This window comes from Dermacentor albipictus, chromosome 7 (assembly GCF_038994185.2).
Source record: "Dermacentor albipictus isolate Rhodes 1998 colony chromosome 7, USDA_Dalb.pri_finalv2, whole genome shotgun sequence".
In the NCBI taxonomy this organism is placed as follows: domain Eukaryota; kingdom Metazoa; phylum Arthropoda; class Arachnida; order Ixodida; family Ixodidae; genus Dermacentor; species Dermacentor albipictus.
In genome coordinates, this window is record NC_091827.1 from 48,910,434 (window position 1) to 48,934,443 (window position 24,010).

A 24,010-nucleotide genomic window follows, 5' to 3' on the forward strand; every position below is an offset into this window, starting at 1 on the left:
GTGCCTACTGATAACTAATTTACTAAACATGAATATGCAAGTGATGAGACAGATAAGGTTTTGCGTGGAATGAAGCGGTTTCTCTTCAACTTAGAGGCCGCATTTTTTCTTACACACGTGTAAATTTCTCGGAAGGTTAGCCACTTAGAGCTTCATTGTAAAAGTGTTGTAAGGACACTTAAGAGATCTGGAAGCAGCGGTGGGGATTAGAGACCGGACCGCGACAGCAGATGCTATTCCAGTTAACAATACCAGGAAAAAATTAACGAAATTAGGCAGTACACCTAGTGGATGTGACCGTTAGCCGACGGCCTATTACAGATTTAGAATAGGTACCAAGGAAAGGGAAGTGTAGTGGGCGACGGTAACAATATTGGTATTGCGAAGCAATGAGGAAATTCACAGGTATAAAATAGTGTCAAGGGGCAGATGACGGAGGTATTTGGACATTGCTAGGAAATGGCTTCATCTCGTAGGAAACGTAAGTGTGGCGGTAAAGATCACGATGATGTTGATGACTATAACGAATCGAGTCACCATGCAGAAATTCAACACCAACTTTAGCTCTCTCTTATGCGTGCATATTATTTCGCGCTATAACCAGAGCCGTTTCATACTTTTGTACTGGCTACGAAACTTCACCACACTGTAGCAGAGCTTCACATGGTGCCAACAATGACCGCGCAGTGGCGCCAGCGGTTCAGAGGTGAGACTGAGCGAGCGGCACAGGCACTTGCCATGCGACACGGCCTCTGGCACAACACAGCTGTCGCAGTAAGTCGAATACCAAATCGGCGTTGTGTTGGCCTATTGTCCCCTCTCATAAATCCATCTCCCAACCAAACAATCGCCCAAACAATGCACTATACTGGCGATAGTAGCCTCCTCATTTGCAGTGGCGCCTCTAGCGGCGGATTCTGTCCCTGTTCGTTGCCAGTAAAAAAGTATCGCCACTGCAATAGCAGTGCCGACACTTTGGCTGATTATGGGAAAGCGTACACAGACTCACCAGCGTGATCATGCCGCCCTTTTCGACGTCTGCATTGTCGGGATTAGGCCCCATGGTGCGGAGCTGGGCTTGGTTGGATGACCTCTCACTGTGAACTTGGATGATGAGCATCGTGATTTCCGGGAAATCGCTGTTGGAAAAGAACAATTATAATTGTCTTCATCGTGCAGGCATATACGGCTGCATTCTGTCCGTCTTTGACTGTTTGGCGCTGTTCAATCATGTATCAAAAGCCAACCATTGTGCCAATTTCGCAATATAAAAGAACATCGTCATAATGAAACTAGAATACATGGAATACATGTACATGGGAAAGCAGCGCTCGTTCAAGGCTAAATTCACGGATAAGGACCAAGCTTTTTATTGCTTTTCTACAGTGGTGAGGCGTTCCTTACCAGCAACCTGCATGTGTATTGAGTTTTCCCAGTCTTACGAATTTCTGCATATATGGCTCGCTCATGTGATTGCTGTGGTACGTTTACTCGGGCCCAAGAACACCGTTTTACTGCAGCCGTAGTTGCCGTAGGAACAGCAATACAGTTAGAGCAATACCAAATCAACTCAGAATAATAGAGTGCCATTTTCCCGCTGTATCTTTATTATGTTAGACTGGTAAGTCTAGTAAGAAAGAAAAAAAAGGCACAAATATAGTTTTCCAACATCGTGAGGAATCGCGTTAATGTCCCGTCAAAGATTCCAATGCATACTTTCGTGTGATTTCGCCTTTCTGGCTCAATAATAGCATTTGAAGCTCAACTGGGAAGTTGATCGTTTGCCTTTTTGAAACGCGGTGAGGTTCATTTTTTACACATAAAACATTGAACTATGCCACAGCAGAAGACTTCATTCTCAATGAGCTAGTGCGAGATGTGCAGAACGTAATCACTACCTTTCTTTTTTTTAGGCTTATCAAGTCTCTTTTGATTGTACAGCTGGCTTTTTTTTCTGGCACTGTAGAAGTGAGCCGCTATAACGTAAAACTATTCCAAACTTTTTTATTCCATTTCTGCTATCAGCCATCCGCGATTGGTCAAAAACTTTTTTGTACCACTCGCACTGCACCTGTCTCTCACGCGACGTCACGAAAACCGCGAAACCTCCCCATTTGATATGATGTCTACACGCTGACTATGCATGATTTGACCGAAAGAGAAAAACAGTTATTTCTGATTCGACGCCTTTTCGCCATTAGCCCCAGGCTATTGGTCAAAAGTTTTCGGACAGCACCCACTTCACCTGCCTGTCACGCGATGGCACAAAACCGCGAAAACTTACCATGCTAACGTGACGTGTACGCATTAAAGATGCATTAGTACGCCGGACAAAACTGAAATTTCTTCTCAATAGCCGCACGCTGCCCCTTTCCAAAAGGAATAGAAGATGGCTGCCGCCGATCGCTCAGGCGCTGGCTATTCGTACCTGCCGGAGAGCATGGGTTTATTTGCGCATAATAATCTTCTTGCGTGGCCGTGTAACGTTTTGGAGCACTTTCAGCACGTTTACCACCTCATTCTACCAACTCTTCTTTGCTGAGGATTCGTTTTAGCGTGATTCATAAGCTTCCGTTGCATGCCGCCGCGATGTTTGACCAGCCACCGCAAGCTAAGCTAGGGAAAGCGGAACAATCGCAGACGCCGGCACCACCCTCTTCATCTGGTTATCGATTTTCAGTGTACTGGTTCTGCCCCATCCAATCCCTCTACATTTAAGTGCTCTCCTCCCCTCTTGTCAGCCAATTAGATACCACAAGTCGCTCGGTGTAGGGAATGTTATTTGTTTTTCAAGTAAACAAAAGTGACCTCCTATGAACGAGGATAGCGTTTGATTGGTCTGTTCAGACAACCCTGCGGGTGACTGCCCGGTGCTTGCGTCGGTGGTTACACAAATTTGACGTCAGGAGATTGGAATAAAAATATATTGGAATAGTTTTACGTTATAGGGCCCCTGGTCTACAGTAAGAGTGCTGAAATTGTTTTTGTCTTCAGTGCCATTTGAAACTCGTAAATCGTATGCCGATAGCGTTGATAGTTGGGCTAGCTGGTACCTATACAGTGACTAAAATTGCGCTTGTCCGTGCTCTTACTTGTAGGTAGTTTTGTCACGCAGTTTGTGCTAACGTGTATTTCAGGTTGCTTTATATTAGTGTGGCGGATTTTTTTCCTAATATCTCCTGCCAGAAATACCGCCACGCTCTACTCCTAGAGCGGGTTTGCTCGAAGTATGCGGAAGTTACCTTTAGGAAATGTTGAAATACAAAGTCGAATTATTTGCAAAATTTGGTGTAGTCATCTTTCTTACTATATTTACTTTAGCTCACTTAACGCAGTTCACGAACAGGGGCCGTTGGGTTAGAAGATCATGCCTTCTAAGACAGAACCCCCAGGATGACGAAGTTTCCCAAGTTTCGCGAAAAGCTACGTACTCAGCAATTAAGATGTGATACCAGGAGCATGCTGCGGGAGGAGGGGGGGGGGACTTGCGCTACCGATGAGTTCTGGGAGGACCGAGCTTGTGCCTTACGTTATACTACGAAAGCTCGAGCCTTTGGAACGCTGTGTGATAAATGTTGGCTCCCCAGCGTCCAACCAGCGCTCCTCGAAGCGAAAAAAAAGCTGGCCACGTCCGAGTACCCCGTTTGAATCGTTCAGCACTACACAACGGTGCCGTATTAAAATTTGACCTGGGCTGCATAAGGGTGCGCTCTGTACTTAAGAGCAACACGATTCAATTTTACTTCATCTTTGATGGCGCATGTCTAGAAGCTAATTGGAGGTTCATGTCGCGGAGATGTACAACTTGACAGGTAAATCCCCACCCCCACATATCTATTTTGCGTTGTTGTTACGCTGCTGCTATGCTAGAAGACGTCGGTTGCTTCCCAGTTTCGAATTGAATTCTGGGGTTATACGTGCCAAAAGCACAATTTGATAATCAGGCACGCCGTAGAGTGGCTCTCCGGATCAATTTTGATCACCGGAAGACTTTATTTGTTTAGGATTTCATGTTCGCCCTTGCAAGGTTCTGTTCTTGCAGTTCCACTTGCTTGAAATGATATATCAAGTGGCCCCATTTTCCCAATGAGATCTTGCTCCCCTCCTCTACTCCCATCACTTCAGCCCACGTGGGCACGGATGGTCAACAGTGCTCAATCAAAAGATGCATTCGCCAACGTCGATGAGAAATGGACTAATCGAAACACTGGCTCCAACGCCACCCATCTCTTGTTCGTTTCCTGATGACAAATTTAAAGTCTCCTTCTGGCTGTGAAGCTGTGTCTTGTAACGTAAACACGCATTTAGAATAGCTCACACTGAAATACACAAGGAAATGTACAGCTAGTGCCACCACTTACGTTGTTGCTGACTTCGCTGCATTTATCAGCGAGGATCCATCACTGGCGTTAAAAATTCCCAAGAAGCAATGATGCTCTTCCTTTCTTCCTTGGAACACTTCTCCAATGAGCTGCAAAGTTCACTCTGCGTTAGTGGAGACTGCTATTACATCAAGCACGCGCGCACCTGCGAAAGCCCATATCCTGGTGCAACCCATCGTAGAAAAATAAGTGCTTTCAAATCTTTTTTCTTTCAACACGGACGCGATTATGTAATATATTAGAGCCCCACATATCACCATCGTCACCAGCCTGTCTTTATGACTATGGCCTTTCCCTGTGATATCGAATCACCGTTTTTTCGCGCTGGCTGATTCTAGCTTGCGCCTGCAAATTTCCCAATTTCCTCACCCACCTACATTTATGCCGTCCTCAAGTGTTATTCCCTTCCCTTGGTAGCCATTCTGTAACGGTAATCGTCGGCTGGTTATCTGTACAACGCATTAGTTGCCTGCGCAGCTACATTTTTTTCTCCTAATGTCAAGTAGAATATTGGCTATCCACGTGTGCTCTCTCATATACAACTCTCTCTTCCTTTCTCTTAACCTTGCACCTAACATTTATCGTTCCATAGCGCTTTGCTCGGTCTTGTTCCGAGCTTTTTTGTTACCCACGAAGTTTTGGCCCCATATGTTGGCATCGGCAGAATCCAACGACTGTACACTTTTCTTTTCATGAACAGTAGTAAGCTCCATAATATGGTTTGGTAATGCATGGCGTATGCAATACATGCCATTTTTATTTTTCACTTACTTTTTTCGAATATGAAGGGTCACTTATATTAATATTTTATATTTAAGAGAAACGTATACCTGCATAGTCTACTGGCACACTGGCGACGATGAATTGTTGTTCGTATGCCTGGCTATTGAACATGCCCCTTTCTTCTGCGTAATATCCATCAAGCCTGCTCTTACACATTCTTGATTAAGGTCCTCAGTCATTTTTTTACAATTCATCGCCAGTCGTGATGAAGAAAGCGACATAATGCGCTAAAACAAGGTTTTGAGATATTCGTTTTTGAATCTCACTACTAAGCCTTCCTAGTCAAATAGCTTCCATAGACCAGGTTATGATGTATGCAGTGAAGCATAAGCAGGGTCATGTAATCAGTGATTTGAATGAAATAGTAAAAGCAGCAGGCAATTTTGTACGGTCCTCTAGAGTAGCGGGAGGAGCCACGCAACTCTTATTGGAAGTTGTGATGAACGGAATACACAGGCTCACTCATTCTATAACTACCATTCAAGATAGAGGAATGAATGAATGAAACCACGTTTATTTCACATTAAAATGCGCCGAAGACGCTGCGGTGGAAAGGGAAGAGTGTTATTGCAAAAGGGGAAGGGTAAGGCTGCCTCCGTTTTATTAACGAACGTCCTGGAGGCAGCTAAGTGGGGGCCGCATGACGCTTGTGGCTGTCGCGGAGCCGATTGCCGACGGGTGGTGCCGCCGGGTCCTGTAGGAACAACAGCAGTGCTCGCCAGAGCTCGATGGCATGGCCCGGAAACGTGGTATCCGGGCAAGCCCAACTCCGGAGAGAAGAAGGTCAGGGTCCCCGCTGTATGGTGGCCAGGGCACGAAGCCTTGGTGGGATGTAGAGGGGGCACTCCCAACAAAGGTGGTTGAGATCAGCACGACATGTGCACATGGAACAGAACCCACTTACGGTTGGTGGTATGCCACCTCTGTGGAAACGGTTCGAGAAGTGAGGAGTAAGGAGGGTGCCTGTATGAATTCTCCTAAGCAAGACTAACTGTCGCCGTGTGAATACCTTCGGTGGAAGCGACGGTATACAGAGTGGATTGCACACTGCTGTGAGGTAGGCGGCACGTCGTTGTTTGGGCGCGTGCTTGTCTGCTATGGGGCCTGCTACCTCAGGTGTGGTAGCTAGGAGAGGATAAGGAGTATCGGAGGCTCTGCCTAGCGCGGTAGAGAGATGAGCGTGCACCAGTCTATGAGCCTTCTCGTTTCCGGGGATACCGCAGTGCGCAGGGACCCAGTGGTTGGTAACATCGCGACCGCATTCGTGGAGCAGGTGTGCCTGGTGCCGGATCTTCTGCAGTATGGGATCTCTGTAAATAACATTAGCAAATGCCCGATGGGCAGCCTGGGAGTCTGTGTACACATGATGGTGAACAGGTTCAGTTTGAGACGAAGGTGCGAGGGCCCACTCCAAATAATCTAGGATGGCCATTAGCTCAGCGCGAGTGCTGGACATTGCTTCTGCTGATACATGATGGCGGCGGTTCTGATTTTTATTTGTCTGGTCGTACCACGCAGTGGCATTACAGATGTTACTAGCGTCGTCTGCAGGCAGTGCAGCGTCCGTGTATACTATGCGTTCAGTCAATGGGAGTGAACTCGTAGCTTTAGCATGCCTCTTGGCATATGCAAGGCGCCGCCTTCGCTGAGTAGGGTCCATATTGAAAGGAAGCGGCTTGCCATCGGTGAGAGCCGTGATTTCCCACGGTGGCGTGTTGTTGGGCATAATGGGCATATTGTGGACGTCATACCCGAGTAGCATGAATGTGTGTCGCCCGCCATTTGTGGCGCGAAGTCTCGTCTCTTGTGTATAAATGTTCATGTCTACGAGCTCGAACAGGTTATTGAGTTTGCTACAACTTTTAAGCGCTTCGAGGCTTGTGCACCTTGGGAGTCCAGTTACAATGCATTTGGCTTCATTAAGTAACCGGTCGAGCACGTGCATCTGTGTGCGGTTGACTGGATGATATGGCAGCCCGTACATGATACGGGAGACAAGAAAGCATGACCGAACTGCCGCATTTCACGTTCGTTTACCCCACGGCTGCGGGTAGAGATTCTGCGTAAAGCGTGCAGGATTTGTTTGCTGGTCTTCGTAACGCGTTGGAACCAAGTGTTCGCTGTGGAGTTCTTGTCCAGGTGCGTATCGAGTATTCGGATAGTAGATTTCCGTGTGTTAGGTTGGTCACCGATGTACAGTTCAAAAGACTGCTTTTCTTCCTGCTTTCTAAAGGTGGACCTGCAACCATGAATGATGACAAACTCTGCTTTGTCTGGGGCAGTGCGTAAACCCGTTTCCGTGGCATAGGCGTGAATTATGTCGAGAGCTCGTTGTAAGACGTCCTCCTGCTCCCCGATGCACCCTTGATGCCGTGTTTCCGGCCCGGTACGTCGCCAAGGCGCTTTGGTAGCTGGTGCATAGCTATATTAAACAGTATCGGTGAAATAACCGAGCCCTGGGGGACGTCTACGTGGTTAGTTCATAAGGCACTGGCGTCGTGACCAACTTCTACTTGGTAACTTCGCTCTTCAAGGAAACCCGCTATGAAGTTGTACATCTTCCCTCTGATACCAAGGGCACGTGCTTTGATCACGATAGTGTTATGTGGGATGGCATCAAATGCCTTGCGTATATCCACTGCGACAACGGCTCATGGGAGCACGGAATTAGAGTCGAGGACGTCCTGTTTGAGGCCGGCTAGCACATCCTGTGTTGATAGCCCACGGCAAAATCCATACAGTGTAGGAGCCAAAAGGTTGCGATATTCAAGGTACCACCTCAAGCGTGTGTTGACCATGCTCTCCACTACTTTACAGACACACGAGGTCAAAGAGATCGGACGGAGGTTCGATAACGTATGTGGTGGTTTACCAGGCTTTGGAATGGGCTTTACCGCCGAAAACGTCCAAGTGCAGGGCAGTATCCCGGTATCCCAAACTCGATTAAATTCTTCCAGAAGAGCGTGCTTGTGCTCAAGGGGCAGATTGCGTAGATGAGCTTTGTCCACGTCATCGACCCCTGGAGCACTGCGCACGTTAGCATGCAGCAAGGCGTGCTCCAGCTCGATAATGGTGAAGGGACTGTTAAGTGGTTCACTATCTTCAGAATGTGCATCCTTCTGGTGTGTGGTGTCCGTGGGGTGAGACGTCTGCGGGAAAAACACTTCAGCGGCCTGTTCCGCAAGTTCCTGAGCGTTTATGCCTTCGCGGAGGGCCACATGAGCCGCGCCGTAGTTGGTCTTCCGCTGGCCGAGAAAAGAGTGCAGGATGGCCCAAACCTTGAACGTATGAGTGTGTCCATTGATGGATTCGCAAATTTCCATCCAGCGGTCTTACGCGAGCATAGTCGTATATTCTTCGATCAAACGCTGTATTTTGCGCAACCGTGCTTTTTGGTGAGCAGTGCGACCAGACCACCTGTACTGAGCGAGAATCCGGTGCCTTCTGTTCCTTAAGGTGAGCAGAGGTCTATCAGGCCTTGGGTGGTCAGAAGGAACCCGTAAGTGCTTGGTGGCTCTTCGCTTCGCTACGCATAGCTGTGATACCAGATGGTCAAGATAAAAGACCAAGATACAAGATAGAGGGGCATTCATGGACATGTCCCAAGGAAAAGTGGCAAGAGAGGATGAACTAAGAGTCCATCTATACAAATATCGAGAAGATATTGGGACGGGTCGCCAAATAGATGAAGAGAAAGGGCCATGTGGAACACCGCTAGCACAATCAAGGTGACCGAGAAGTGTGATGTGACGTCGAGCGAAACGACAACTGGCTGAGTCGACTTGCAGCGTAGCGCGGCGAAATACTGCGAGAATTGCCGGCAAGTGGGTCAGGTGATCCTTTAAAGCAGGTAAAAAACAATCACGTCATCTAGATAAAACAGATAAGGGGGCCACTTATAGCCCTTTAAGAAAGAATTAATCATCCGCTCCAAGGTCGCAGGGGCATTACATAATCGAAAACGCCCAACCTTGAACTGGCAATGTTCATCCGATGTGACGAACGCTCTCTTCTCGCGCTCCAATGCCTCAACGTTTACCTGCCAGTATCCGGAGCGCAAGTCGCTGGAGGAAAAGCACGCTGCTTTGTGCAGGCAGTCGAAGGTGTCATCCATTCGATTCAGTGCCTGTAGATACTTGTGTGAGATGTTGTTCAAGGGTTGGTATTTCTTTCTTTTCTTTCTTATTGTTTCTTAGTTTTTCTTTGGTAGTAAACACAAAAGCCCTAGCTGCTGTCTCTTTTTGGTTAGCACCACAGGGGACGCGAATGGAGGGGAATGGAGGGGACTGGAGGGGAATGTTCGATAACGACTTTTGTGAGCACTTTGTCGACTTCGTCTTGGATTACAAGACGTTTGGCGAGACACACACAATAGCCACGGTGGCGGATAGGGCTCACGTCACCTTTGCTGATTCGATGCTGGACAACAAATATTTGGCTAAGAGAACAATTGTCGAACTCTAAATATCAATGCAAGACTTCAGAAGGGGGTGAAGCTTGGTAGCTTGAACAGAAGAAAGGTTAGCGGGGTCATTCCGGCCTAGGCATCCCGTGGCGGACTGGTTCTTTGGCAGATGAAGGATGAACTAGAGGGAGTGTGGGCTCCGTTGTGCAAGTATCCTATCCCGGTGTCCGGCAGCAGGATGAGGGAGAGCAACGTACCTGTAGAAATTAGTCTAGAGGCATGTTGTCTAGAAGACAGAATGGGAGTGGAGGTGCGATTGCCGGTTACAGTCACGAGTGTGTTAAGTATGGTTACATTTTTGGAGAGTAAAAAGTATGTTACGGGGAGAGCATGTAAGTTCCATCATCCGCAGGAGTGCTGGAGATTATGGAGATATACATAGTGACTTGGGGGGGGGGGGGGGGGCACGAGCGCATGGTCTACACAGAAGAGACGAATGAACGTGTAGTTGGAGCACCGGCTATAGGCGAAGTGGTTTGAGCTGTAGGTCGCCACTGGCACAGTAACTTAGGGCAGAATGAGTTGTCATAAATTACATAATAGTATAACGTGATAGGAGCCTTGCTCATGAAAAGCAAATGAAACAGAAGTTGGGTTACCGGCGATGGTTGCGACAGAAATATGAGCCCCGGTGTTGACAAGTACAGATATGGGCACGCTATGAATGCCTAATTTCACCATACACCATGGAGTCGGCAGAGTTATGAGAGGGTTTTGGGGTTGAGTCGTCGATTCAGTGTTACCTTCGGGCGTTGCATCATCTAGTTTTTCGGAGTAAAGGAGCCACGGTTGCTCGGAGACAGCGGAAGGTGAAGTGATGGGGAACGGGAGGATGTACCGAAAGGAAAGGTGACGGCGAGTGGTTTCAACTTGGGGTGGCAGCGTCAGGAATGTATAGGTCTGTCGCAGACAGCGGCAATGCTGAATGTGTTGCCTGCTCCTATCTGCGGTAATGCTTCGAGGGCAACGCTGAAACCGGCGAGCATGCGCAAGGAATGGAGCTCTTTGCGAGAACGGCCACTGTTTGCTACAATAGCGATGAATCTGAAAGAGACGGTTGCAATTACAGGAGGTAGGATAATCTTCATCAGGTCTGCATTCTACTGGGTTCTGAGATCCCGAAGGGATCGCTGATAACGAGGGAAAGATGTCGGTGAAACAAAAGTTCACGTAGGGCTACTAATGGCGCAAAGAGCGTGAATCCCGAGATTAGCGACTTCCTTTCACGCCGTGGCTTGGACGAGTGAAAGAGCTGACGTTTTGGAGTCCCCGGTGTTGTAGTTGCTAAATAGCCGTCGCTTCAATTTCGCGAGGAAAAACACTCTTCAGTTCAACCGAAGGTGGCGAAAGGTAAGAGAGTGGGTGATTTTCGCGCGAAGACATCACGGGCATCAGGAATACAACTTGCCACGAACTGACTTAGTGCCTCGATCACTTCGTCTGGTAAGTTCTCTCTCATAGGCAGAATGTATTTGGCTCGTTTTGCTATGAACACCAGCTATCTCAGGCTCATTTTTGACCGATAATACGATCTTCTCGCATTGTTTCATTGCCTTACATGGCCCGTTTCGTTGTGGCAGTTTTTCTAGAGGTTACTTGAGTAGTTTTTCTTGTCATTATACCTGCATGTCAGATAGTTTCCCTTTGTGGGTATTGCTCATTTCTAAAGAAGGAAAGTTCCAAGTTATTGCCTATTTGCAGACGTAGAGAAGATGGCTGAACATGCGGAATGTTCCGGTCATCATCGTCGTCTTCGTTAGTCTAAGGCGGAGGCTCGTAAGGATAATATGCTTGAAAAGCTTCCTGCCCTTTCTACACCATTCCTCTGGACTTCATGTGTACCAGAGTACACGAAGAATGCCAACATTATACTATTCGAAGAAAGAGAAATGTTAGAAAATTGAATAACTATAGGTCGATTAGTCTGCTTTCAGTATTGTAGAAAAATTTCACCTGGATATGTTAATTCCGAGAGATCAAGAACTATACATGCGCCACTCCACGGAAGCGACCTAATTTGTACAAGTTGGCATCAATTTGTTAAGATTTGTGTTTTTTTTTGGGGGGGTGGGATGACGACATTCACAACGGACTGACACGGCATCGTGGCGAAGGGGGCATCATGACAACCAAATTATGACGACGTTATGACGACATGACGACGTTGACAAAGTGGAGATGACGAAACGACGATGACGTTACCACAACGAAGGAAGGATCACAATGGCATGAACGCAAAGAAATGGCGAGAATGGCCCGGCTACGTTCGGGCTATCGTCATCACCCGCCGTTTTGGGCCGCATCGACTCGCACCATGTTCGTTGTCTGCACGCGGTACGTGCAGGATCTGCCATTCGTACAGGACAGCAGCGAACAGCCAGCGCCACAAAAACATGAGGATACGGAAACAAAAGCTCTTTCTGTAAATTATGCAAGTTCTACGTGCTGTGTCGAACATTTGTGCATCGAAGCTTTAGTGAAGCTGTTAAAGAATATGTTTGAGCTTAATGCGATAGCGCACTATTTGTTTTGATTTCACCCTATGTAATGCCAAAGCTTATACATTGTTTATGTTAATGCATTACACCATTCCTAAGCGATGCTGAATTGCAAGTGCTTAACTGGGCGGATGCAGAGCGTGAGGCTCAGACAGAGTAATGACACGATGATAGAAACACGATGCGAGTAGTTGTTGTTGAGGGAAATTGTGATAGCAGCTGTATGCACAGAATAGTACGATATGTGTTTAGATACATTTATGCATTCTAAACCGCGAGTGTCAGACTGACACATACCTGTTCGAGGGGTATGGTTGATCGTGGCGTAGCCCTAATGTAAGACACTCACGAACATCAAATATGCCGTTGATTACTTAGCGGTATTCCATTAGGTGTTGCTTACGCTTGAGGGACGTCTTTGAGCCGACTTCCTAAATGGAAGCTTTGTGCCTTGCTTTATTTCTTTCACACAAGACGGAAGAACTCTCACTCACGCTAAGTTCTCTGTCGAAAATGTGGCCAACGTACACAACGATTAAAAGATAAAAAGCTTCGAAAAGTATCTAACATTACAGACTCAATCGTAATTTGCGACGTGGTGCTGGACTAGTAATATTTGACACTGTCCACCTATTTCATTTCTATTTAATGACCCGGAAGGCCTCGAGTAGAGGAATTAAGAGACGTGGGATCAGACTAATTAAATACGACTGGGTTACCGTACCTTGACAGTTCAAAAAGTGTGTATGTAAAGGTGAACATGCATAATGAAGTTTCCAGTTTCAGTAACTACCTTTCGAAAATAATTGCATGGCAGACGAAATGGGAAGGGTTACATAACACGATAGTCATCGAAGTATAGAATTGATGTTAAGGACTGATCGAACGTGACCTTGGAGGGGGAAGAATGCACGAAGCTTACAATGTATTTTCGCTGCGGTCAGATAAGCGATTGTACGACATAATGCTGGCATGTGGAAATAAATAAAGATGGCGATACTCGTGATAGTGCAAAATAGTGGCAATCATTGGGTGGTGCTTGTGAGGGAAAAGGAGAATTCGCCTACTTAAATTGGTTACTCTACTTTGTGAAGGGGAGTCTGGATTTTTAGAACGGTCACTCTTTTACTCGGTCGTTCTTGTGGTTTGTTTGGCAGTATACGCGCGCACTATGCATCGAGGGCGCGATGGTGGAACATGCATATTATAAGAAGAAAAAAGTTGCTTGTCCGATACCTTCGCTGATATAACGGAAAGTGCAATAGGATGAGGGCCAAGTGCCACTTGGTGCACTCGCATATGAATGTTCTTTAGACTTCTTTTCGTGTAGGCAGTGGCTTTACACTATAAAGATATTGGTACGTACTTGTTCAGTACAGCTACTACGCACGTTGTATATTTACCCTTCCGTTTCTAGTAAAGAATTACGCGCTCAGCAATGCGAAGGGAGGGTCTGCAAAGTTGTGTTAATTGTGACTGCTCATACAGTTCACAGTATACTTTCTCTTAAAACTGGACGCTTTTCATTTCTCAACAATCGAACGCGTGAAGCATGGGTACTTCATTGGGTAAGCAGGTTTAAAGACGTACATTAAAATTTCTTTCAATTTTTTCTCTTTGTCATATAGCTGCTGACAACACAGATATGTTGAGGCCAGGATTCCACAAACACCAAAAGATAGCCAAGAACGCGCATACGCTACTTATTGCGGTCAACTCAACACCTGCAGCAATTATAGGGTGGCTCCTAGGAGTTGACTTCGTCGACAAGGGATCCTGCATGTGACTCGAATAATGGAGGCACTGCTAATAAGGTTACCACACAGGTGACTAATGCATCTGTCAGCCTGGTGTATTGGTTGGCAAGGGACAAAAATTTTAAAAAATATAGATAGCCGAAAGCTGGATGCGTAAAGTCATTAATTGCCATTTCACTTGGCGCCTTTTAGCACCTGACAAGGAAAAATGAGTTCACACTTCCGCGGCATCTTCTATCAGAATTAGTTGCAGCTTCCTGGTCTCTCCCATATCCTTGTCTGAAGCTTTCGACAAAACCATCATAATGCGACCTTGACGACTGCAACGACTCGTGCATCGGCGGTACCACGGCGTCACTACGCCCCGATTTGAAGACGTCTCAAAGAGCCCTTGTGTCCAGCCGTTCATAAAAAAAATGCCGCACGCTATTATGGATGTGTTTTCAATTAGTTGGTTATAAAAGATGGCATGGCTAGATATTTATTACGCATTTGCATAATTTAGGTCATATACCGTCTGTAAGAATTTATCAACTACCTCAGGAAGCAATAGAAAAGCAAGGCAAAGATGTTGTGTCAGTACTCCTTAGAAAAGAATGAAACAGAAAATTAAGCCTAAATAGTCGTAAGGGAGCGCATTAATTGTTTCGCAGGACACCATGAAACTCCCCAATGAGTTGTACGATTTGTATGTCAGAAATTACAACAAATTCTCGCCTTCGTCCAACTTTAATTATATGGTGTAACATCGTTTTAATGCCGATGCCACACTGAACGCTTAAAATATCTTTTTTTTACACTCATCACGTTAGCCTTTCTTAGATTATGCCCAATATTCAATACTTTCAGTGTCAAAGCACCACCACTACCTGAATTTTTCAGCACTTCGTCCTTGAAGGAACGTTGAAAAGTTTTTTTTTGTAGTGCTAGTATAGACAACTGAAATTTGATACGTGGCTGCGGTAACGAATTGCCACCTATTACGTTTCTAAAATATTTTAAATGTTCGCACAGCGCACCTGGTTTTATTGCCATTTCTGTGCTTGCTATCACACTGTTTCGTGCGCTTGCATTATTTCACTCCTTCTTGCCCAAATTTCGGCCACCGAATGTAAAATTAATAATATATAAATCAATTTTCAGATTGCGACACTCCGAAATGAACAATGCATGGTACGTCACTTTTCTAATGCGTTTCTTTTTCAAAAAGAAACCCATGCTAGAGAAATCTCCAGGGCACTTGTACACAACACCGAAGCGAACTTGTATTCAATTGCAAGTGCTGCTCGTTTTGCCAAAAACCGGTGCCATGAGAGCCTTTCTTCTTTTTTAAACCCGTTTTCGCATAAACTATCCGGTTCAAAATGCTCCGGACGGGTTCAAATCATTATGATTTTCACTCTGGAGCTAAATCTGAACGGAACAGAAAAGCTTCAAACCAAGCCTGAAGGAAACCTAAAAAAAAATTGCTTCAACACCCTGGCGAAAACCGTTGCGGAACATTTTTCATTTATGTATACGTCCGAGTATTTTTTCGAATGTGGAACTCAATGCATATGGCTTACGATACATCGGCAGGTGAGCCTTTTGCAAAATTCTCACATGCCAAAACTAAGGGCGAAGTATTAGGGCGGCCCGGGTGGCGAATACCCGATTGGGGGCCTTATAACTACGGCCTCACTAATTGTGTTTTTACAATTGGGGGTGTTAAGGTTGTAGGGCACATTGAAAAGTAATTTTTTTCTCAAAATATATTTTTTTCCCATTTTATGTATGCCGGAACGTTCAGCAACGTGTAGCAAAGAATTGTCTTGTTATCATCATCAGTTTGCGAACTACAATGAGTTTTCTAACCAATACCCTCGTATTGCAATGCTGAAAATCACTATTATTTCTTTGATATAAATCATGTTCAAAATAATTTTCCGTATTATATATTCACCGAGCAGTTACATGAACAAAAGGAAGCTCTAGAGCATCACATGGGGGATCCTATTATGAAGGCCTCTCTGTAGCTCTGACATCTTTCACACGGTTTGATGTTTTATTTACGTTTTTCTCAAAACAACATTTTGCTCCAACTCATGTTGCGCCAATCGTGATAATTTTCTTTTGAATGAAAATTTTCATATGAGTTCTGCACACTCATTTTTCACATACAGATGTATACCGCGAACTAGAACAAAAGATATTGATGCAAGATTTTTGCATACGCAGCTCATCTGGCAAATAAACTTGCTCGCAATCGGCATATCTTTCGTTTCCTTAGTTTTTCGAACATTACATTCCTAATAATTATCCCACTGCATTTTTCCTAGTTCGTTGGACAGGCGTCCCACGTAGCTAAAGAAATGCCGCAGCTTTACTGAATTCAGAAATACATTAGCTACTTATCACTGGTGGTACCCGAAGCACTTTTATCATATCTTATAAGAAAAATTACCCGCTTCAAAATAAAATTAAACATTTTCTGCAGCTTTATTAGTTGAACAAGCTGAATGCAACATGCATACTAAGGAAAAAAAGTTCTTTAAATCCTGTCTTTTATGTGTGGCCTGCCACCCAAAAGTAATCCACTCAAGCAATGTATGGGTATGTCGCTGGTTGGTAGATAAACATGAATAAACACAATCATTAATATGAACATCTACAGAATGCACAAAGAAGTTGTATTGCATGTTCTATTACGCTGTCTTTCGTTCTTTAGCAGCCAAAATGTTATGGGATATATAGCAACAAGACCTAGTAAAAGTTCTTCTTCTAAAGTAGTACTTGAATATTGATGATGTGCAAAATAATCCTTAAAGGGTCTTAGTTATAAGCATGCTACTGTACAAATTTCACCTCACATGCTTCAAGTATCACGAGAGCACTGCGCCTGCTTTCACCAATTCACTGCGCAAAGCGGGTCTAGAAGCAAATAGAATTCCCTTCGGCATTCAGAGCATGGCATGCTTTGTACATGCTTCCGCCTTAAGAAATCTATTCTATGCTCAGAAGCTGTACAAAATATTTGGATTCGTGTAGACACGAGTGCGTTGTTATTGTGCGTAGAGATTGTAACTACGTAGAATCTAATTTCCATGACTCCAAAAGCACCAGGTGCTGCGAAGTGCTCGCCTTGAGGTACTGCAGTCCGCCAGACTTGGCGGCGGCATAGTCGCGGACATCCACGTCCAGGGCGCCGAAGTGCTTGTATGCAGATTCAGACAAGCTTGCAATGACCTTTTTGATGGCATCCTTTTCCCCTGATGGAAAGGCGGGCATGAGGCTGCACAGAAAAAAAATCCACTCAATGTCACATAGGATGCCATGTGCCGTGGTTTAAAAAGTTATCCGGGCAGATATTAGGCACGAGCACCTCGGTTATGTGTGTCCTACAGCGAAGCTCTCTATTGAAAACCTCCTCGACGTTGTTGGCGTCGTCTTGCCCACTACCTGAACACGGGGCAGCGCATGAGCACTCAGTCGGCTTAAGCATGGTGTTCTTGTTTTAGTTGCAACCAATATTTCAAAATTGGCCGTGGCATATAGCACGATTCTAACCATTTATCTACATTACTCCATGATACGGACCTTCCTTCTACAAAAGCAATCAAGATGCCTAGTTTATTATATGACCTAATTAAGCTAAGTACGTTAAGTTTAGGTGCCTCACTGAAACATTTAGAGAAATAGTTATAATTGTGTAATTGATCACGCGCAGTTTTTAAACGTTCGGTGCAGCTACAAAATACCCTCTGTAGCCATATGCAGTATACGCCTGCAGTCATGCCGCTACCAATTATGTTTCCTGCGATATTATTTAATGATAATAAATGACGCTAAATTATTACTTAGACAAATACGTGCCTCTAGGCGCATAACTTTTCTATCGGAGCGAAGGTACCTTTCTCGTGACTCCTTGGGTTAGCATGTCTGCGCTACCCATTTTAATTTCGAGCGATGACGGATGCAGCACGCGTTGAAAAAGTAGTTCGCAACAGGAAAGAGTGCAATCAAATATAGTCAGATCGCGTCTACAGCGTAATTCGGGCAAACCAGGATCATGTGATTCTCACGCAGGGAGTATCCGCGCGGTGACGGCCTGTCTGCTAGGGATGCATTCGATGAGCTGCAAAACTCGGTGCTAAACAAGCGACCACATAGGCACGTGGGAGATCCAAACCAAACAGCACAAAACGGCTGTTATTTGAAATTAAAGAGTTCTGTGCACACCTAATCTTGTGATCTTGTGGCCAATACAGGGCATTATCGAGCGGGTGTCATGTCAGCACATTATAAGGTCTAGAACTAGCAGGATATAAAATATAGGTAGCATGAAGACCCCATATACCTAACCCTACAGGACATTGAAACCGGCGGGGGCCATTGTGTGGTGGGCAGGAAACCGGCCGCTTGGCTGTCGGGTGCTGTCGCCGCCGTTTTTCTCCCAAATGATCACGATTACTACACTGAAATTTGGGGGTGGGCCAACTTCAAACTTTGGTTAGGCAAATAGAAGTTTGGGCATGGGCGACCTTGAATTTTGGGGGCGGGCTAATTGAAATTTTATGTGGGCCAACTTAAAATGGAGGGGTTGGCCTGCCGAAACTTGGGGATCGGCCAACTGTAAATTTCAGGGTGGACTAGCTTGTAATTTAGGGGTGGGCTTACTGAAATTTCGGCGTGAGCTAACTGAACTTAGGGAATGGGTCAACTTGAATTGAGTAAATGGGCAAAATATAAATTTGGGGGTGAGCCAACTTCAAATAGTGGTGTGGGGTAATGAAATGTGGTGGTGCTGCAACTTAATAATGGGGTTGGGGTACTTAAAATTTGGGGGTGGACCAACTTAAAATGGTGATGGGCCAACTCAAATGTCGGGGTAGCCCAACTTGTCAAATGGGGGTGGGCCAACTAGAAATTTAATGGTGTCCAACTGACATTAGGTGGTGGGCTAACTTGAAATTGGGTGGTGTTGCGTGGGCCAATTGAAATTTGTTGGGGTTCAACTTTACAATCGCGAGTGAGCTAAATTTAGATTGGTGGTTGGCCAAATTGACAGTGGGGAATGGGTCAATTGAAATTTTGTGTGGGGCTTACTGAAATTTAGGGATGGGACCATTTGAAACTTGTAGGTGAGCCAAGTTGAACATAGGTATGGGTCAGATTGAAATTAGGATGTGTGCCGAATCGAAATTTGTGGGTAGGCGAACAGAAATTTCGAGATGGCAATCATGGTTGCACAAACATGCAGGATCGAACCATGTTCGTAGCAACCGGGCTGCTTGCATAAAAAGGCGCTGCAGGTGCACCTTTGTCCAGAAAATGTCGCCGTGCACTGCAGTCACTTCACACAATCGGCCGGCTGCCGAGCTTTTTGCCCACCACACTATGGCGGTGCTGGCTTCGCTTGAAGAGCGTCCCTTCCATTGGAGCATTTTTTATGCCCTCCAAGGTCTAGATCTGGCGTCATCGGCGACAGTGTGTGCAAGGGCCCGAAGCACTCTGTATGAGCATCGCCTGCTTGGTTGTTCTCATCAGGAGCACGCACACCCTGAAGCGTAATCTGTGCAAACGTGCTTGTGAAACTGCGGTGCGAGAATAGATGTGCCTTGACATAGCTTCTCTGTAATGCGGTTTCCAATTGTTCGGCGTTTAACTGTAACCCTCGGATTTTCAAGGGAATAACAATAACAAAGAGAGAAAACTTATTAGCACACAGCACTCCTAAGAATGAAAAAAAAAACAGAAGCATTGATCGCAAGTATTCGTAGCGGCGCGACCTACGTTCTGGGCCCGCATCCGTAGCTTTCACAACGGTGGCACGAACCCAATGTGTGCCCGGTGTTGTCGGATTGATATTGGCTTCCCTTTTAAAGCGCGATGGTGATAAATTTTAATGTAGCCTCCTTGAACTTCTCGGACTGCGTTCTCATAAACGTCCTGCCATGGTTTCGTAGTGTCGCATTCCGATGGGGAGAAATGCGAAAACACCCGTGCTCTTAGAGTTAGATGCACGAATAACAACGACGGGGGGTGTCGAAATTGCCGGAATCGCCCACTACGGCGTGCTTAATACTCAGATCGTGCATTCGGCACGCAAAACACCATGATATCTTTTTCTAATTAAACGCGGGTTGGACTCAAAGGACGTGACGCGAGCGGGTGCAGCAAAACTTTTGACATGATTGTAATAAAGCTCCTTAAATTCGTAAAGTAGCGCCACGCCTTGAAGAATGTCGCCTCCCCGTCGCGCGCTATCGCCAAGGTCGACGCCGCGTCGCTATTGGCCTAATGCCATCACGTGAGCCGTCGCGCCGGCTTTATTTGTTTACAGTCGCGCTTCAGCGCCATTTTCGCCTGCCATGAAGCTTTATTACGTATTGAAAATGCGTGAATCGGCGACACGTTAAAGATCTACTAGCGGTCAAAATTAACCCGGGGTCCCCCACTATGGCTGGCGCATTACCAGATTGTGTTTTTGGCACGCAAAACCTCAGAAATAAGTTCAACGCTTTCTACGAGTGTGCCCGTAGGACATTGCAAAGTGTTTCCCTTTCTCTTTCGCAAGAATCGATTTTGTAACAGTCCTACGTCGTGAGAACGCAATGATGGGTGTGGATAATTTTTTTCCTTGTAGAAAGCGTTGCAAAAGATGCGCGTGCGATCGAAAGCAGTTTAACCCGTCCCGTGACCTTGCTAACCCCCACTAACGTCCCATTGCACCTATTCATTCCAAGAAATTGTGTACGTCCCTGTCTTCTTCAGGCTACATCCGCTATGACATCCAAAGTGGAACATAATTACTTTCACGCATAACTAATCAGCTGGCGCTTCGTAATGACGTCGGCTATAGAGAGCTTGTACGGCAACTGCTCTTCCTAAGCAGCGAGTGCTGGTGAATGGTTAAGTAGAGTAGAACTTGGGTTGTAGGAAGTAAAATCGCAGAGCGCAGTGAAGCCGGCCCGAGATGAGCTATAATATCGAGGGCAAAAGTGCTGAATGCCATGGCCTAGTGAAGAAAGTGCTTAGAAATCATCGGGAGCGATTATATGTTCTGATAAACAATAGGTGCTACGCGGGAATGATGGGAAGAGCCTAGCAGACGATCGCCCGGCATGAGATGCTCTACGTGACTGCGCCTAAACTTTAAATTAATTCCCCCCCCCCCCCCCCCCCTTTAAAGTAAGTAAGGGTGCAAATATGTTTATAACTAACAATCTTACAATGTTTTGCGGGTAACGCTGTTAGTTCTATATGAAATTACAAATTTGTTCACTTTTATGGTCGTATAAAGTATTTTGCAAGCCATCGCCGCTAGATTCGCAGGTGCACTCGGTCTAAGGGCGCTGACTGACGTGTCGGTCGAGGCTACGGTGAAGGTAAAATATTTTAGAGCTGTACCGCTGTATTCCTAATGTTTGATCAAGCGTACGCGAGACACCCGGTAAATGAAAAGCCGCATTCGTGCCTGAATTGTCCGTATTGTTGCTATGAGAACAAAACCAGGGGCCCTATAATGTAAAACTATTCCAATATGTTTCTATTCCGATTTCCTGACGTCAAATTTGCGTAACCACCGACGCAAGCACCGGGCGGTCACCCGCAGGGTTGTCTGAACAGACCAATCAAACGCTCTCCTCGTTCATAGGAGGTCCCTTTTGTTTGCTTGAAAAATGAATAACATTGCCTACGCTGAGCGGCTTGTTGTATCTAATTGGCTGACAAGAGGCGAGGAGAACGCTCAAGTGGAGAGGGTTTCACTAGGGCAGAGCCAGTGCACTGAAAACCGATAACCGGTTGAAGAGGGTGGTGCCGGCGTGTGCGATTGGTCGGCTTTCCCTTACTTAGCTTGTGGTGGCTGGTCGAAAATTGCGGCGGTATGCAACGGAAGCTTAAGAATGACGCTAAAATTGACCCTCAGCAAAGATGAGTTGGTAGAATGAGGTAGTAGACGTGTCGAAAGTGCTTAAAAACGTTACACGGTCATGCAAGAAGCTTTATTATACGCAAATACACCCATGCTCTCCGGCAGGTGCGAGTAGCCAGCGTCTCAGCGATCGGTGGCAGCTATCTTTTATTCCTTTCGGAACGGGGCAGCCTGCGGCTATTTCGAAAAAAATTCTGTTTTGTTCGGCATATTAATGCATCTTTATCGCGTACACGTCACTTTGATGCAGCGAGTTCGTGCGGTTTTGTAGCGTCGCGTGACAGGCAGGTGAAGTGGGTGCAGCCCGAAAACTTTTTACCAATAGCCGAGGGCTAATGGCGAAAAGGGGTCGAATCAGAAATAATTGTTTTTCTTTTTTCTGTCAAATCATGCATAATCAGCGTGCACACATCATATCAGATGGGGAGGTATTGCGGTTTTTGTAACGTCGCGTGACAGACAGGCGAAATTGGGGGTGGTCGAAAAAAGTTTTTGACCAATCGCAGAGGGCTGATAGCAGAATTGGAATAGAGAAATTTGGAATAGTTTTACGTTATAGCGCCCCTGCTTACGCCTTCCCTCCCTTTGCTGCGTTTTGGCGTAACTTACCTAAGGGCGATTGACAAGCCGAATGTCGTAGTCCTGTAGGAGCGTAAGGCACGGGCGAAAACCTCGGCGGCCACATTTCCATACAAAGATGTGAGCACCTTCGTAGGTGTGTCGTAATATATGGGCACGTAGAAGAGGTAGTCGCACATTTTGTCGGGGGGCAGCTGAGCATCCAGCACTCCACTTCTGCCGAAGGCACACATCAGTTTGATACCTGCGTAGGTAGATTTAGAACTCGTATGTATGGCTTGTGCAGAGTGGGATAAAGAAAGAGATACAAAGCACGTGTCGGAAATATTTGAATACAGCTTTGTACAGCTTTAGCGAGAGGTTTGTTAACTGCGTTTTTTTTTTCACATCTTACATCAAGGTAATGTTTTGAAAAATAAAAAAAAATGGGGAAGAAGACAAGCGCCTTGAGCGACGCCACACCTCTGCACTCCTGGGTGAAAAAAGACTGCCTATCCACCAGTTTTTGCTCACTATGTAGGCCGTCTGTTTTCTATTTGTTCTTGTTCAACATTTGGAGCGTACATTCCTTAAGGGCACAATCACATCAAATGCTAGGGGTTCAGTAGTGCGTCGGATAATAGACTGCAGCCCCAGAGCAAGCTCACAGATGTGGGCGCATTAGGTGTGGTAGAAAAATTCGATTTGTATTTCTAAGGACAAATGTCATTCTTTAGCGATTTACTCCCATTTTCCCGTGGCGGTGCCGTCTCTGTGGTGCGTATGCCAAACACAGTGAGGCCGAAAGCATTGCGACAGATCTCATCTCACTATATCTGTTGACAGTAATTTAAATAAGAATCAATCAATGTAGCCCGAGGCTATAGTCCACAATGCGGGCTTGTGCAAGACGTGTTGTGTTAATTATGAGGCTAATCACTTCGGCTATGTGTCACCTAATCCAGTTTTGTCCCACTCTACTATGGCACTCGCGAACCTAGGTGTCCCACAAACAAGGAGGCGTGCGAACGAGTGCACGACGCCGACGAAGTGACGAACAATATCGAAGAACGAATTTTTAGTGCAGCAATAAAGGCGTGTAACGACGATGGTAGGACGAGAGAGAGTTTTCGAGTCCTTAATTATGACAATGTCCTAGCGACAACAGCGTGGTGACGACGTCACTAGGACATTGAGATGGCAAGTACTGCATGACAATGATAGCCTGGTGACATTTGTCATTCTCACTTATTCATGCGGATAACCACTTGATGGGTGGGAATGATGTCAATTGCACGATCATGACTCCCAGGCGAGGATAGCAGGATAACGGCATGAGGACAATAGAATTGAATAGAATTGAAATGACAATAGAGTTGACTGGCCGATATGCAAACTCGTCGAGGGTGCAAGAAGGCATAAATGTAGGCACTTTCTTGATTTTCTTTCTTTGTTGAGTTTGTGCCAAATGGTATCACGTCCCAAGCGCGGTGATTCCGTTCTAGATCGTGTACTGACTACAGATTCACGAAGTATGTATGTACGCGTCCTTGACTGCATGAGTGACCACAATGTTATCCACTGCGAGTACACCATTAGATTCAGAAAGCCTCGTAATGCAAAGAAAAACAATACGATTACAACAGAGGGCA

At 45.8% G+C, this 24,010-nt stretch overlaps 1 protein-coding gene and 1 pseudogene across 1 annotated transcript in view; both read right to left on the minus strand.

Moving 5' to 3' along the window:
- The window catches only part of LOC139047985 (uncharacterized), an 88,211-nt gene that overhangs the window by 29,907 nt on the left and 34,294 nt on the right, over nucleotides 1-24,010 (minus strand). The window contains exons 7-10 of the mRNA XM_070522223.1: nucleotides 22,410-22,623; nucleotides 17,006-17,156; nucleotides 4,362-4,471; nucleotides 1,010-1,139 (exon numbers count right to left, since the gene is read on the minus strand). Coding sequence (XP_070378324.1) covers nucleotides 1,010-1,139; nucleotides 4,362-4,471; nucleotides 17,006-17,156; nucleotides 22,410-22,612 — 594 coding nt within the window. The 5' untranslated portion in view covers nucleotides 22,613-22,623. The remainder of the gene's footprint in view (nucleotides 1-1,009; nucleotides 1,140-4,361; nucleotides 4,472-17,005; nucleotides 17,157-22,409; nucleotides 22,624-24,010) is intronic.
- LOC139047410 (uncharacterized) lies at nucleotides 5,667-8,488 on the minus strand (annotated as a pseudogene).